Raw genomic sequence first — 17,368 nt, forward strand, 5'->3', positions numbered from 1 at the left:
GATGATCTTGGCTTCCTCAAGATGGACCACCTTTCTTGATTGTGTTGGCTTGATGAAGACTAGTTGATTGCTCCCCCGTACTCACTATGGGTGAGCCACTCTTCAGCATATCTTCACAAGTCCATTGCCACCACAATGGACGGCAAGCTTCAAGCATGATATCTTCGTGCTGATCCACTTGAACTTGCACATCGCAATCTTGATGACTATCACAACTTGACGTCATACTTCATGGGTTGTATGAGATCTTCCCTTTGACGCAAGCCCATGGAAACACACCTAACCCCCACATAGAACTCTCACGAAGACCATGGGTTAGTACACAAATACGTAATGGACAATGCTTACCATACCATGGGATCACTTGATCCCTCTCGGTACATCTTGTACGCTTTGTGTGTTGATCATCTTGATTTGCTCTTTGTCTCAGATCTTGATCAACCATGTGTCTCTATGACCATTCTTTGAATAATACCTTGAATACCATCTTGGTCATCATATAAACTCCTTGAACCCAACAGATGGACTTCAAGAAGTGCCTATGGACAAATCCTATAAATGTAACTTAAGGCAACCATTAGTCCATAGGAATTGTCATCAATTACCAAAACCACATATGGAGATATATGCTCTAACAGGAGGTAAGGAACTACCATCTAGCTGTGCACTTGATTCACCTTCAGTTATGAGTAAGTTTGCGACATCACCTCCTGCTAGAAATCTTGATATGTCACCTGTGCTTGATGATGCTTATGATGCTACTATGCCTGATACTGCTAGAGATGCTATGCCTGATACTGCTAGAGATGCTATGCCTGATACTGCTAGAGATGCTATGCCTGATACTGCTTTGCCTCATGATGCTAGAGATGCTATTTTGCTTGATGATGCTATGTTTGATACTGCTAGAGATACTACTTTGCCTGATGTGCCACTAGGGGTATTCCTTGATGCTCATATTGCTAGAGTTACTGCCAATGCTCCTGATGCTTCTGAAACTGCCGATACTATTGAGATAGAACCTGCTTTTGCTCCTGCTAGATCTAGCTCTCCTAGATATGAATTGTCTGATAGGTATACCTAAGGGTTACGTTATGGAGGGAGAGATAGCTGAGTATTTTCTTACGTGTAAGGATGCCTATGACGCTGAGAAATTACTTCTCAAGTGGAAGCAAAAATCTCTGAAAACTAGGATGAAATACGACCCGAAGTTTGCCACTTCGCCTATCTTTATCACCGAGAAGGATTATGAATTCTCTGTCGATCCTGAGATAATCTCTCTATTCGAATCTGATCCTTTCCACGGTTATAAGTCTGAGACGGTCGTAGCGCATCTTACCAAACTACACGATATAGCCATCCTTTTTATATGATTTAAGTATTATTCATGAGAGGATCCGCAATCTAAGGGCGCACTAGGCTTGTATCTTTTTTTAAAAACACACAAACTTTTATGTACAAAGTACTATATAAACTTTGTAAATCAACACATTTTTTTCTTAAAGCATGAACACATTTATATGCTACATGCACTCATGTGCCCATGTTTGCTGGTTAAAACCCCAGACCGTTTTTCATTATTAATAGTTTTTTTAAATAATTTATCAGTTTCTCTTTGATGGTCTTTGTGTAAAAAATAATAATTTTAGGGGGGTTTCCGCATAAAACCAGGCAACACGCTTTGTCTTCGCAATTAAGTCATTGACAGCGGGTCACATGCCATGTTGACATGCCTCATCAGCATCGCAGACATATACAAACGAGATTTAAACCATATTTATAAAGTTATGAAACCAGTTAGATGCATTTTACAAGTTCACGCGCTAAAGTGTATATTCCTGGCAAGTTTAAGCACCAGTGGTGTACGTATCTCTTTTCAGTATCCCAAATTTTACTTCAAATCATTTTTTATGGGCAGCTGATCTAATTAAACAGCAACAGATATTCACCCGCCAAAAAAATAGCAATAGATATTAGAGAGAGAACAAATCCATGTCTTGAGCGTACTGGACATCTCAGCCGTCCACTGCCGTCCCGATCAAACCGTCCAATGACAGTGCACGCGGATCGACGGGCCCACCACCGTCCCCCTCCGCGTATATATATACCCAGCCAGCCCCCTCTCTTCCCCAGCAGTCAAGCGACGAACACCCTCCGCAATCCCCACTCGCCCACCAAATCCCTCCGCTCCCGCGTCCCGACGAGCACCAGCCACCAGAGATGGACGCCTCGGGCACCGGAGCCGGAGCGAAGGGGAAGAAGGGCGCGGCGGGCCGCAAGGCCGGCGGGCCGAGGAAGAAGTCGGTGACGCGGTCGGTCAAGGCCGGGCTCCAGTTCCCCGTCGGCCGCATCGGGCGGTACCTCAAGAAGGGCCGGTACGCGAAGCGCGTCGGCACGGGCGCCCCCGTCTACCTCGCCGCCGTCCTCGAGTACCTGGCCGCCGAGCTGTTGGAGCTCGCCGGGAACGCCGCCAAGGACAACAAGAAGTCCCGCATCGTGCCCAGGCACCTGCTCCTCGCCGTGAGGAACGACCAGGAGCTCGGGAGGCTGCTGGCCGGCGTCACCATCGCGCACGGCGGCGTGCTGCCTAACATCAACCCGGTGCTGCTCCCCAAGAGGACGGCGGAGAAGGAGCCCAAGGAGGGCAAGTCGCCCAAGAAGGCCGCCAAGTCCCCCAAGAAGGCCGACAAGAAGGCCTAGAGAGATTTGCTTAGCCCCCTGTAGTGCTCTGTTGTAACATTGCTTGCTGTTTCGCTAATGGTGTCGGTGTAGATCTGTGCTGCGAATGTCAGAAATCTCTCTGATTTGAGCAAATTGTTGACAAATTCTTCTCTTCTCGTGGTGGAAAAACTCAGATCTGTTCGAATTTGTCATCATTTCTGGCACTGGAAAGGCTGGTAACAAATCTTGTGATTTGTTTGAGCGAAGTTTTCTTAGAATTTTCAGCAGTGCCCGCCGAGATCCGACCTCCGGAAGCTGGAACTCGACAACGCCGGGGATGGGATGAAGGGAAGTCCGCCATAGCAGCATCGCATCCTCGTTGCTGGCTACAGGTCCCCTCTCGCTAGTCTCCTCCAAAGTCGTCTCTCAGTTGGGCCTTTAGCCACCGTGAGTGGGTGGTTTCAACGGAAGCAGAGCATGACTTCTATGCAGCATGCGCTTCCCGCACGAGTTATTCCTGACTTTTGCTGCACCCGACTTGCTCGATGGAATGCTCGACAAGAGCAATGAGGTCGAAACGATGCCGCATGGCATGGCTGGTGTTACTTGTCGCCGTTTTTTGTTTCTTTTTTACGTGAGCCACGTCGCGCGACCAAATGCTATCCATCGCGTTTCAAATTTTTTTTTTGCTATCTATCGCTCGTTATGCGCAATACTCACTCTCACTAACGTGAGACGTTTACTGGGCCGGCGCATTAGCTCTATTGGACACAGCGAGCGTTTTTACGAACCTTTCGTCCGGCTTTGGAAAGGTTTAAGGTTTTATTTTTGAGAAAAATATAAAGAGAAGCATGCGAACATAAGCGCTCCCGTGCGATGGGTTCACGCTGGGTTCCGTTCCTATGATCAGAATTTAAAAACTTTTATCTCTTAAACTGTTAACTCGATCGATGATCCGTTTTCGTAGTTGACTTTGTTTCGATGAAATCTTCAAAACTAAATCCCATGTCGACATGTTTTGACAATTTTTTTTGTTCGTACTCACCACATTTGTTGCACTTGTCGTATTAGTAAGTACTTACTTATCTGATAAAAAATAACTTAATCGCCGTATTTTTAAAAATTACATATAAATATGATTTCTTGACATAATCAAACTGACAAGTACAAACAATTTTTTTAGACGATTACCCGCAAAAATATGACAACTCAACATATATAAAACTGGTGACCACAAAAAATCTTTTTTGATCATCCTTTGTAAATATGACAATTCGGCATAGTTAAACTAACAAGCACACAAAATAATTTTCTCGCAAAGTTATATGTAAATATGACAAGTTGCCATATTTTCAAATTGGCAAACACAATCTATGACATGTTTTTATATCATGTATAATGAAAACTGGTACAAGGCTTTGTATGAAACAACATTAAAAAGTGTCAATCAAGTTATTTTTTTCAGATAAGTAAGTGGTTAATAATATGACAACCAAGATTGTTTAAAACCTAGCAACTAAGTGTTTGTAATCTGATAAGTAAACAATTATAAATCTAACAATTAAGTGTTTGTAATCTGGCAATTAAGCATTTTTTTAACTGGACACTTGATTGATGCTTGCAAGCTTCACATGTAGATCTGTAAGGAAAAGTCAAAAGGTCAAAAAGAGCATGAGATGATTTTCAGGGATGAAGGCGACATGCAGAAAGAGAGCCAGAGGAGGCCTTTGGACCGGAGGGTATTTTTGTACGTTGTATGCTCTCCTACAGCCTTAACGTACGTGCCCAATTAAAATCCATCTTATTGGCCCCTAATAGCGTCGAATGATTCTGATCGTGGACGCACGCTGAAGCATGATTACCGTACGTAGTTGACAGCCACCGCACCGGAAGGCATGCGTACTGTGCCGGTACATAGTACTTCGTTTCAGTTTATAAGTCCGGCACGTGTATTTAGGTCGTCAATTTAACCAATTTAATAAGAGGCATATATTATAAAAAATATATCATTGAAACTTTAGATGTTTTATTTTTTAATGATATAATTTTTAGGTTAAATAATACATTTTATATAAGTTAAATTAACGATCTCGGTACACGTGCATGCCTTATAAACTGTGACGGAGGGAGTAGCGTCCTTTATTTTCTGTCTTGTTCTTATTCGGGTTTTCTTTGTAAATTTTTTAGAATTGTTTTGAATTTACTAGCAAATATGCCCATGCGTTGCAACGGGAAACAACAATATTGCGCCGTAGCCAAATAAGTATGGTTCAATACCCTGACATATACATGTTTTCTATTTTTTATTTTAACACTGTGGCTCATTATGTTGCCACTTATCTTTTTTGCCACCCTCGTTGATGATGGCCGCGGTGTCCATGTGATTAAATTTTGTCAATTGATGCCCACTTATCTTTCTTGTGAAATGCATGGACGGTTTTTTACACAGTGAACATTTCTTGAACCAATGAACTTTTTTGAAAATGGAGTACAAATTCTAAACTTTGCATTTTTTCTGATTTTGTGAACATTTTGTACAAATTTTGATTATATGATCATTTTCAAATTCATGAATGTTTTATATTTGCTTAATATATTTTCGTAATTCCGAATTATTTTACGGTACGTTTTTAAAAATCATCAACATTTTTTGAGTCCGTGAACATTTTATGATTTCCTCAACCATTTTTTGAATTATCAAATATTTCATGATTTTTTCCAAAACTCGAAACCTTTAAAATTTAGATTTTTTAGAATTCCCGAATTACTTCAAAGAATAAAACAAATTCAAATAAGAAACGTTGTATATTTTTTAGAATATATTTTTTGAAATTGTGAATTCTTTTATAGTATGCAAACATTGTTTTGAAAATCATTAACATGTTTGAATCCACGAACATTTTATGATTTCCTGACCCTTTATTCGAATCCCTTGATATTTGATTATTTCGTGAACATTTTTTCTATGTGTTGAATACATCATCATTTTCAAATCATGAACGTTTTATATTTTCTGAATATACGTTTGGAAATTGTGAATTCTTTTATAATATGGGAACAGTTTTTTAAAATCATCAACATTTTTTAATCCATGAACATTTTTTAATTTCCCGAATATTTCTTTTTGAATTCCATGACATTTTGTGATTTCATGAGGATTTTTTCAAAACACGAAAGCTCTTTAAAATCATCAATATTTTTTGAATCCGTGGACTTATGATTTAGTAAAAAAATGAATTCCCAAGCATTTTATGATTTTACAAACATTTGTCTCAAAACTCGAACCTTTTTAAATTTTGAAAATTACAAATAATTAAAAGAAGTTAAAAAACTAATTGCAATGATAAAACAGAAAATGGGATGAAAAAGATGTTAGTACAAAGTAGATTTATTTTGAGTCACTTATTTTGAGATGGAGGGAGTATGTTCCAGCAAACTTTTTTTAAATATGCATTTTTTATTTCTTTTTGAAAAATATTGCACAAAATTCAGATTTTTCAAAAATAATACGGCCTCGGCTTAGGTGTGGCCGATTGGAACCTATCGGTCTAGCCAAGACCAATAAGTCCCAATCGGCCTTGGTTAGGCACATAGGCCTGTCAGCGTGGCTTCCGGGAGCTTTGTTGGAAATATGCCCTAGAGGCAATAATAAATTAGTTATTATTATATTTCTTTGTTCATGATAATCGTTTATTATCCATGCTATAATTGTATTGATTGGAAACACAGTGCATGTGTGGATACATAGACAAAACACTGTCCCTAGTAAGCCTCTAGTTGACTAGCTCGTTGATCAAAGATGGTCAAGGTTTCCTGACCATAGGCAAGTGTTGTCACTTGATAACGGGATCACATCATTAGGAGAATCATGTGATGGACTAGACCCAAACTAATAGACGTAGCATGTTGATCGTGTCATTTTGTTACTACTGTTTTCTGCGTGTCAAGTATTTGTTCCTATGACCATGAGATCATATAACTCACTGACACCAGAGGAATGCTTTGTGTGTATCAAACGTCGCAACGTAACTGAGTGACTAGAAAGATGCTCTACAGGTATATCCAAAGGTGTTCGTTGAGTTAGTATGGATCGAGACTGGGATTTGTCACTCCGTGTGACGGAGAGGTATCTCGGGGCCCACTCGGTAATACAACATCACACACAAGCCTTGCAAGCAGTGTGACTTAGTGTAAGTTGCGGGATCTTGTATTACGGAACGAGTAAAGAGACTTGCCGGTAAACGAGATTGAAATAGGTATGCGGATACTGACGATCGAATCTCGGGCAAGTAACATACCAAAGGACAAAGGGAATGACATACGGGATTATATGAATCCTTGGCACTGAGGTTCAAATGATAAGATCTTTGTAGAATATGTGGGATCCAATATTGGCATCCAGGTCCCGCTATTGGATATTGACCGAGGAGTCACTCGGGTCATGTCTGCATAGTTCTCGACCCTGCAGGGTCTGCACACTTAAGGTTCGACGTTGTTTTATGCGTATTTGAGTTATATGGTTGGTTACCGAATGTTGTTTGGAGTCCCGGATGAGATCACGGACGTCACGAGGGTTTCCGGAATGGTCCGGAAACGAATATTGATATATAGGATGACCTCATTTGATTACCGGAAGGTTTTCGGAGTTACCGGGAATGTACCGGGAATGACGAATGGGTTCCGGGAGTTCACCGGGGGGGGGGGGGCAACCCACCCCGGGGAAGCCCATAGGCCTTGGGGGTGGCGCACCAGCCCTTGGTGGGCTGGTGGGATAGCCCAAGAAGGCCCTATGCGCCATAGGAAGAAAATCAAAGAGAAAAGAGAAAAAAAAGGGGAGGTGGGAAAGGAGAGAAGGACTCCACCTTCCAAACCTAGTTGGATTCGGTTTGGAAGGGGAGGACTTCCCCCCTTGGCTCGGTCGACCCCCTTGGGGCTCCTTGATCCTCAAGGCAAGGCCCCCCTCTCCCACCTATATATACGGAGGTTTTAGGGCTGATTTGCGACAACTTTGCCACGGCAGCCCGACCACATATCTCCACGGTTTTTCCTCTAGATCGCGTTTCTGCGGAGCTCGGGCGGAGCCCTGCTGAGATTAGATCACCACCAACCTCCGGAGCGCCGTCACGCTGCCGGAGAACTCATCTACCTCTCCGTCTCTTTTGCTGGATCAAGAAGGCCGAGATCATCGTCGAGCTGTACGTGTGCTGAACGCGGAGGTGCCGTCCGTTCGACACTAGATCGTGGGACGGATCGCGGGACGGTTCGTGGGACGATTCGCGGGGCGGATCGAGGGACGTGAGGACATTCCACTACATCAACCGCGTTCACTAACGCTTCTGCTGTGTGATCTACAAGGGTACGTAGATCGAAAATCCCCTCTCGTAGATGGACATCACCATGATAGGTCTTCGTGCGCGTAGGAAATTTTTTGTTTCCCATGCGACGTTCCCCAAGAGTGGCATCATGAGCTAGGTTCATGCGTAGATGTAATCTCGAGTAGAACACAAAAGTTTTTTGTGGGCGGTGATGTGCGTTTTGCTGCCCTCCTTAGTGTTTTCTTGATTCCGCGGTATTGTTGGATCCAAGCGGCTCGGACCGACATTACTCGCACGCTTACGAGAGACTGGTTTCATCGCTACGAGTAACTCCGTTGCTCAAAGATGACTGGCGGGTGTCGATTTCTCCAACTTTACTTGAATCGGATTTGACCGAGGAGGTCCTTGTATAAGGTTAAATAGCAATTCATATATCTCCGTTGTGGTGTTTGCGTAAGTAAGATGCGATCCTACTAGATACCCATGGTCACCACGTAAAACATGCAACAACAATTAGAGGACGTCTAACTTGTTTTTGGAGGGTATGCTTGTGATGTGATATGGCCAACGATGTGATGTGATATATTGGATGTATGAGATGATCATGTTGTAATAGATAATATCGACTTGCACGTCGATGGTACGGCAACCGGCAGGAGCCATAGGGTTGTCTTTAAACTAACGTTTGTGCTTGCAGATGCGTTTACTATATTGCTAGGACGTAGCTTTAGTAGTAATAGCATGAGTAGCACGACAACCCCGATGGCGACACGTTGATGGAGATCATGATGATGGAGATCATGGTGTGACACCGGTGACAAGAAGATCGTGCCGGTGCTTTGGTGATGGAGATCAAGAAGCGCATGATGATGGCCATATCATGTCACTTATGAATTGCATGTGATGTTAATCCTTTATGCACCTTATCTTTCTTAGAACGACGGTAGCATTATGAGGTGATCTCTCACTAAAATTTCAAGACGAAATTGTGTTCTCCCTGATTGTGCACCGTTGCGACAGTTCTTCGTTTCGAGACACCACGTGACAATCGGGTGTGATAGACTCAACGTTCACATACAACGGGTGCAAAACAGTTGCACACGCGGAACGCTCGGGTTAAGCTTGACGAGTCTAGCATGTGCAGACATGGCCTCGGAACACATGAGACCGAAAGGTCGAGCATGAATCGTATAGTTGATATGATTAGCATAGAGATGCTTACCACTGAAACTATTCTCGACTCACGTGATGATCGAACTTGAGATAGTGGATTTGGATCATGTACCACTCAAATGACTAGAGAGATGTACTTTTTGAGTGGGAGTTCTTAAGTAATATGATTAATTGAACTAATTGTCATGAACATAGTCTAATGGTCTTTGCGAATTACGATGTAGCTTGCGCTATAGCTCTACTGTTTTTATATGTTCCTAGAGAAAAGTTAGTTGAAAGTTGATAGTAGCAAACTTTGCAGAGGATTGTCCTCGTTGCTGCACAGAAGGCTTATGTCCTTAATGCACCACTCGGTGTGCTGCACCTCGAGCGTCGTCTGTGGATGCTGTGAACATCCGACATACACGTTTCTGATGACTACACGATAGTTCAGTGCAAAATACTTAATGGCTTAGAAGCAAGGCGCCGAAGACATTTTAAAACGTCACGGAACATAAGTGATGTTCTAAAGAGATGAAATTGTGATTTCATGCTTGTGCCCTTGTTAAGAGGTATGAGACCTCCGACAAGATTCTTTGTCCATGAAGTAAAGGAGAAAAGCTCAATCATTGAGCGTGTGCTCAGATTATCTGAGTACGACAATCGCTTGAATCAAGTGGGAGTTGATCTTCCAGATAAGATAGTGATGGTTCTCCAAAGTCACTGCCACCAAGCTGTGAGAGCTTCGTGATGAACTATAACATATCAAGGATAGATACAATGATCCTTGAGCGATTCGCGATGTTTGACACTGCGAAAGTAGAAATCAAGAAGGAGCATCAATAGTTGATGGTTTGTGAAACCACTAAGTTTCAAGAAAGGCAAGGGCTAGAAGGGATACTTCGTGAAACGGCAAAACAGTTGCTGCACTAATGAAGAGACCCAAGATTAAACCCAAACCTGAGACTAAGTGCTTCTGTAATGAGGGGAACAGTCACTGAGGCGGAGCAACTCTAGATACTTGGTAGATAAGAAGGCTGGCAAAAGTCGAAAGAAGTATATTTGATATACATGATTTTGATGTGTACTTTACTAGTACTCCTAGTAGCACGAGGGTATTGGATACCGGTTCGGTTGCTAAGTGATTAGTAACACGAAATGAAAGCTACGGCATAAACGGAGACTAGCTGAAGGCGAGGTGACGATACGTGTTGGAAGTGTTTCCAAGATTGATATAATCGAAACGTCGCACGCTCCCTCTACCATCGGGATTGGTGTTAAACCTAAATAATTGTTATTTGGTGCTTGCGTTAAGCATGAACATGATTGGATCGTGTTTATTGCGATACGATTATTCATTTGAAGAGAATAATGGTTACTCTATTTGCTTGAATAATCACCTTCAATGGTTTATTGAATCTCGATCGTAGTGTTACACATGTTCATGATATTGGTGCCAAAAGATACGAGGTAATGATGATAGTACCACTTACTTGTGGCACTGCCGCTTGAGTCATGTTGGTATAAATTGCATGAAGAGGCTCCATGCTGATGGATCTTTATACTCACTTGATTTTGAATCACTAGTGACATGCAAATCATACCACATGAGCAAGGCCTTGTTTTCATTGAGATGAAACAAGATAGTAACTTGTTGGAAGTGATACATTTTGATGTATGCAGTCCAATGGGTGCTGAGGCACGCAGTGGATATCATTATGTTCTTACTTCAATGACGATTTGAGTAGATACAAGAGTATTTACTTAATGAATCACAAGTCTGAAATATTGAAAAGTTCAATTCTGTTTCAGGAGTGAAGTTCGTCGTAACAAGAGGATAAACTGTCTACGATATGATCATAGAAATGAATATCTGAGTTAGGAGTATTGGTACGCAGTTAAGACAATGTGGAAATTGTTTCGCAGTCCATGGCACGTGGAACATCATAGTGTGATGATGTGTCTGAACGTCATAGCCACGCACTATTTGGTATGGTGCATGCTATGATGTCTCTTATCGAATTACCACTATCGTTTATGAGTTATGCATTAGAGACAACCGCATTCACTTTAAATAGGGCACCGCGTATTTCCGTTGAGATGACACAATATAGGCCGAGGTTTAGAGAAATCTAAACTGTCGTTTCTTGAAAGTTTGGGGCTTCGACACTTATGTGAAAAAGTTTCACTCTGATAAGCTCGAACCCAAAGCGGATAAATGCATCTTCATAGGATATCCAAAACGGTTGGGTACATCTCCTATCTCAGATCCGAAAGCAAAGTGTTTGTTTCTAGAAACGGATCCTTTCTCGAGGAAAGGTTTCTCTCGAAAGAATTGAGTGGGAGGGTGGTAGAACTTGATGAGGTTATTGAACCATCACTTCAACCAGTGTGTAGCAGGGCGCAGGAAGTTGTTCCTGTGGCGCCTACACCAATTGAAGTGAAAGCTGATGATGGTGATCCTCGAGCATCAAGTTACTACAAACCTCGTAGGTTGACAAGGTCGCGTACTACTGCAGAGTGGTACGGTAACCCTGTCTTGGAGGTCATGTTGTTCAGCAACAGTGAACCTACGAGTTATGGAGAAAGCAATGGTGGGCCCGGATTCCGACAAATGGCTGAAAGCCATGAAATCCGAAAGAGGATCCATGTATGAAAGCAAAGTGTAGACTTTGGAAGAACTACTTCATGGTCATAGGACTATTGAGTAAAGATGGATCTTTAAAAGGAAGACATACGATGATGGTGATAAGTCACTATTAAGAAAAGCTCGACTTGTCGCAAAGATGTTTCCGACAAGAGCAAACAGTTGACTATGATGAGACTTTCTCACTCGTAGCGATGCCAAAAGTCTTTTAGAATTATGTTAGTAGTTGCTGCATTATTTATGAAATATTGCACGTAGGATGTCAAAAATTGTTTCCTCGATGGTTTCCTTGAGCAAACATTGTATGTTATACAACCAGGAGGTTTTGTCGATCCTAAAGATACTAGCAAGTATGCAAGCTCCAGTAATCCTTCAATGGACTGGTGCAAGCATCTCGGAGTTGGAATATACACTTTGATGAGATGATCAAAGATTTTGGGTTTGTACAAGGTTTATGAGAAACTTGTATTTCCAAAGAAGTGAGTGGGAGCACTATAGAATTTCTGATAAGTATATGTGGTTGACATATTGTGGATCAGAAGTAATGTAGAATTTCTGTAAAGCATACAAGGTTGTTTGAAAGGAGTTTTCAAAGGAATACCTGGATTGCGCTACTTGAACGTTGAGCATCAAAGATCTATGGAGATAGATTAAAAGCGCTTAATGGAAGTTTCAACAAGATGCATGCCTTGACAAGTTTTTGAAAGAGTTCAAAATAGATCAGCAAAGAAGGAGTTCTTGGTTGCGTTGTAAGGTGTGAATTTGAGTAAGACTCAAAACCCGACCACGGCAGAATAAAGAGAATAGACGAAGGTCATATTCTATGCCTTAGCCGTAGACTCTAAATTATGCCATGCTGAGTACCACACCTGATGTGTGCCTTACAGCAAGTCTGTTAAGAGGTACACTGAGTGATCCAGGATTGAATCACTGATCAGCGGTCAACGTTATCCTTAGTAACTAAATAGACTAAGGAATTTTTCTCGATTATGGAGGTGGTTAAAGAGTTCGTCGTAAAGGGTTACGTCGATGCAAGCTTTGACACTAATCCGAATAACTATGAGTAGTGAAACGGATTCGTATAGTAGAGTAGATATTTGGAGTATTTCCGAATAGCACATAGTAGAAACACCTATAGGATGACATAAAGATTTGTAAAGAACACACGGATCTGAAAGTTTCAGAACCGTTGACTAAAACCTCTCTCACGAGCAAGACGTGATCAGACCCCATAACTATATGGGTGTTGGATTTGTTGGAATCACATGGTGATGTGAACTAGATTATTGGCTCTAGTGCAAGTGGGAGACTGTTGGAAATATGCCCTAGAGGCAATAATAAATTAGTTATTATTATATTTCTTTGTTCATGATAATCGTTTATTATCCATGCTATAATTGTATTGATTGGAAACACAGTGCATGTGTGGATACATAGACAAAACACTGTCCCTAGTAAGCCTCTAGTTGACTAGCTCGTTGATCAAAGATGGTCAAGGTTTCCTGACCATAGGCAAGTGTTGTCACTTGATAACGGGATCACATCATTAGGAGAATCATGTGATGGACTAGACCCAAACTAATAGACGTAGCATGTTGATCGTGTCATTTTGTTGCTACTGTTTTCTGCGTGTCAAGTATTTGTTCCTATGACCATGAGATCATATAACTCACTGACACCAGAGGAATGCTTTGTGTGTATCAAACGTCGCAACGTAACAGAGTGACTAGAAAGATGCTCTACAGGTATATCCGAAGGTGTTCGTTGAGTTAGTATGGATCAAGACTGGGATTTGTCACTCCGTGTGACGGAGAGGTATCTCGGGGCCCACTCGGTAATACAACATCACACACAAGCCTTGCAAGCAATGTGACTTAGTGTAAGTTGCGGGATCTTGTATTACGGAACGAGTAAAGAGACTTGCCGGTAAACGAGATTGAAATAGGTATGCGGATACTGACGACCGAATCTCGGGCAAGTAACATACCAAAGGACAAAGGGAATGACATACGGGATTATATGAATCCTTGGCACTGAGGTTCAAACGATAAGATATTTGTAGAATATGTGGGATCCAATATTGGCATCCAGGTCCCGCTATTGGATATTGACCGAGGAGTCACTCGGGTCATGTCTGCATAGTTCTCGAACCCGCAGGGTCTGCACACTTAAGGTTCGACGTTGTTTTATGCGTATTTGAGTTATATGGTTGGTTACCGAATGTTGTTCGGAGTCCCGGATGAGATCACGGACGTCACGAGGGTTTCCGGAATGGTCCGGAAACGAAGATTGATATATAGGATGACCTCATTTGATTGCCGGAAGGTTTTCGGAGTTACCGGGAATGACGAATGGGTTCCGGTAGTTCACCGGGGGGGGGGGCAACCCACCCCGAGGAAGCCCATAGGCCTTGGGGGTGGCGCACCAGCCCTTGGTGGGCTGGTGGGACAACCCAAGAAGGCCCTATGGGCCATAGGAAGAAAATCAAAGAGAAAAGAGAAAAAAAAGGGGAGGTGGGAAAGGAGAGAAGGACTCCACCTTCCAAACCTAGTTGGATTCGGTTTGTAAGGGGAGGACTTCCCCCCTTGGCTCGGCCGACCCCCTTGGGGATCCTTGAGCCTCAAGGCAAGGCCCCCCCTCTCCCACCTATATATACGGAGGTTTTAGGGCTGATTTGCGACAACTTTGCCACGGCAGCCCGACCACATATCTCCACGGTTTTTCCTCTAGATCGCGTTTCTGCGGAGCTCGGGCGGAGCCCTGCTGAGATTAGATCACCACCAACCTCCGGAGCGCCGTCACGCTGCCGGAGAACTCATCTACCTCTCCGTCTCTCTTGCTAGATCAAGAAGGCCGAGATCATCGTCGAGCTGTACGTGTGCTGAACGCGGAGGTGCCATCCGTTCGGCACTAGATCATGGGACGGATCGCGGGATGGTTCATGGGACGGTTCGCGGGGCGGATCGAGGGACGTGAGGACGTTCCACTACATCAACCGCGTTCACTAACGCTTCTACTGTGCGATCTACAAGGGTACGTAGATCGGAAATCCCCTCTCGTAGATGGACATCACCATGATAGTTCTTCGTGCGCGTAGGAATTTTTTTGTTTCCCATGCGACATTCCCCAACAAGCTTATCGGCCTTGGCGAAGCCAATAAGCTCCTGTCGGCCTTGGCTAGGCCAATAAGTTCCTATCAGCCTTGGCTTAGGCCAATAGGGACTAATTGGTGTTGGCTAGGCCAATAGCTGCATGGTATTTTTTTTTTGCATGTTAGCTATTTTCCACGCTCCATTTCCTGCCCCGTTTCCCGCCAATTTACCCCCATACTTTGCCGCTAATTTATCCCCCCATACTTTCCCGCCAAAATTGGCGGGAAATGGCGACGGAAAAAGAAGAAGATTCGAAGCAATCCGATGAATCGGCTATGGCGACGACGTTTCACCTTGTTTCTCACGACGGCGACGGGGGGCGAACAAGCTCGGCGTCGGGCAGAAGGGCGGCGATGACCAAGGAAGGCAATGAGGTAGCGGCGATGCCGGCGGGCGGTACGGTTACCAGGAGGTGCGGCGGCAGCGAGTCAGTGTCAGTGGGAGAGGCAGTCGGAATGTAGTTATGTTGAATCACTGTGTCTTGGTTAGGTAGCAAAAGTAGTTAAACGTGCATGATCATGATCGTGGCAGCGTTGCACTATCAGACGAAACTTGCTCTTGCCATGCCTTCTCTTTTCCTTTCTTCATTTGGTTGGTGCCATGAGCCAAGGCACCAATACAAGTCTATGGTTGATAAACTTGGCCAATTTGGAAAAAACGAAGAATAGATCGCTACCCCTCTACTACGACAACTTTCTCTAGTCTCTCTTTCTCCCTCTCTCTCTCTCTATATTCTCTCTTCTCTCTTCTGTCTCTCCCTCTCTCTCTCTTCTTGCAATTTCCATGCTTTATCTATTCTAGCTCTCCAGCTACCTTACAAAATCAGTGATGTATTCGTACAATATAACGTGTCTTGTTGTGTTTGTGGTTTTCGTTAAAGAAGACGATGTCGTCTTGCTGAGCTCTAGCCCCCGAGGCAGGTCCATGGATCGGAAGTAGAGAAAAGACTTGGGTCAGGTGCCACCAGCCCACGAGTATGTATCACCAAGCAATAGCTAGCCCGAGCTCCATGTTTGTGGTAGCCATCAAAGGAGGTTGACGCGCATGCATGCAACGTGCTGCATCTTGTCATTTGTCTCTCGTGTTTCCAGCGTTTGATTTGTTTCACGTCTATGGCCTAGCCATGCATAGGGAGAGACAAGCAAGAGCTTTGGTCAAACGGTTCGCTCTTCCTATATACTATATGAAAATAAAAAAGACCTCTAAAAAGTTGACATGCAACTGGCCTGTAGTCTGCAGCAGCTGTCCATGCAGCCTTGTTGCAACATCTCGAGAGGCCAGCGCCGCATATTTGTCTTTCTCTTGCAGTTTCCACGACGACCGTTGTTGTAAGAGCATGCAAGGCGCACCGGAGCTGGAGCCGATCAATTTCTAACCCAATTTATAATGGTGTAGCTCAAGGTTACAAAGTAAAAAAAAAACTAGAGTTGGTGCTAAAACGGCTGTACAAACGTAAGTATAAAAGTAAAAGTTGCTGGAAATTTCGTGTCCTAGCCTGTACTGTATACTATTCTCTTTGTTGCTAAGTATAAGTCTTTTAAAAGTTTTTACTAAAAATTGGCGGGAAATGGGACGAGAAATGGAGCCTGAAAAATAGCTAACATGCAAAAAAATAAATCCCATGCACCTATTGGCCTAGCCAACACCAATTAGTCCTTATTGGCCTAATCCAAGGTTGATAGGGATTTATTGGCCTAGCCAAGGCCGACAGGAGCTTATTGGCTTCGCCAAGGCGGTAAGCTCCCGGAAGCCAGGCTGACAGGCCTATCGGCCTAATCAAGGCCGATTAAGACTTATTGGTCTTGACTAGGCCGATAGGTTTCAATCGGCCATGCCTAAACCGAGGCTGTACTATTTTTGAAAATTCTTAATTTTATGCAATATTTTTCAGAAAGAATAAATAAAATGTAATATTTAGAAGAAATTAGCTATTTTCGAAGTGTCGAACCTCGGTCTCCTGTATGTAGGACGAGTGCTAGAGCCACTACGCCGCACAGGCTCTAACTATTTTTCCTAGTGTCACACCTTAAAAGGAACGAACTGGCGATGCCTTTAAGAGAAACAAATTCAAATAATTGTTTTCATTTATGGTTGGCATAATGGGTAATTTAGGATAAAATTGGGGACAATTTTATTGACGTTCGACCAGAAGCAATATTTGTTTTATTATTAAGTAAAGATAAAGATAAAAAAATATACGCCTTTTCAAATATTTATTCAGATTTTTCATAACTTCATCTTTTCAAACAAAATCATGAATTTAAAAATGTTTGAGAGTTTTAAGAAAATGTTGACATTTAAAAAATTCTTCCCACTTTAAAAATGTCCCCGAATTGAAAATCGAACATAAACTCAAAATATGTTTCCGTTTTCAAAAAGACATTCAGATTTTTTCAAAAAATGTTTGGTATTTCAGAAACTGTTTGTGTTTTTACAAAAAT

The 17,368-nt window shown here is 42.7% G+C and overlaps 1 protein-coding gene across 2 annotated transcripts; it reads left to right on the forward strand.

The window, feature by feature from the left end:
• Positions 1 to 2,120: 2,120 nt before the first annotated feature.
• LOC123411387 (histone H2A-like) lies at positions 2,121 to 2,922 on the forward strand. 2 transcript variants are annotated; one of them, XM_045104325.1, is made up of 2 exons: positions 2,121 to 2,661; positions 2,695 to 2,922. In XM_045104325.1, the coding sequence occupies exons 1-2, from the start codon at positions 2,221 to 2,223 to the stop codon at positions 2,698 to 2,700; spliced, it is 447 nt and encodes a 148-aa protein (XP_044960260.1). In that variant the 5' UTR covers positions 2,121 to 2,220; the 3' UTR covers positions 2,701 to 2,922. The 2 variants fall into 2 exon arrangements, with proteins under 2 accessions (XP_044960260.1, XP_044960259.1); XM_045104324.1 differs by having other exon boundaries at positions 2,121 to 2,922.
• The last annotated feature ends 14,446 nt before the right edge of the window (positions 2,923 to 17,368 follow it).

Source organism: Hordeum vulgare, chromosome 7H, assembly GCF_904849725.1.
Source record: "Hordeum vulgare subsp. vulgare chromosome 7H, MorexV3_pseudomolecules_assembly, whole genome shotgun sequence".
Taxonomy (NCBI): domain Eukaryota; kingdom Viridiplantae; phylum Streptophyta; class Magnoliopsida; order Poales; family Poaceae; genus Hordeum; species Hordeum vulgare.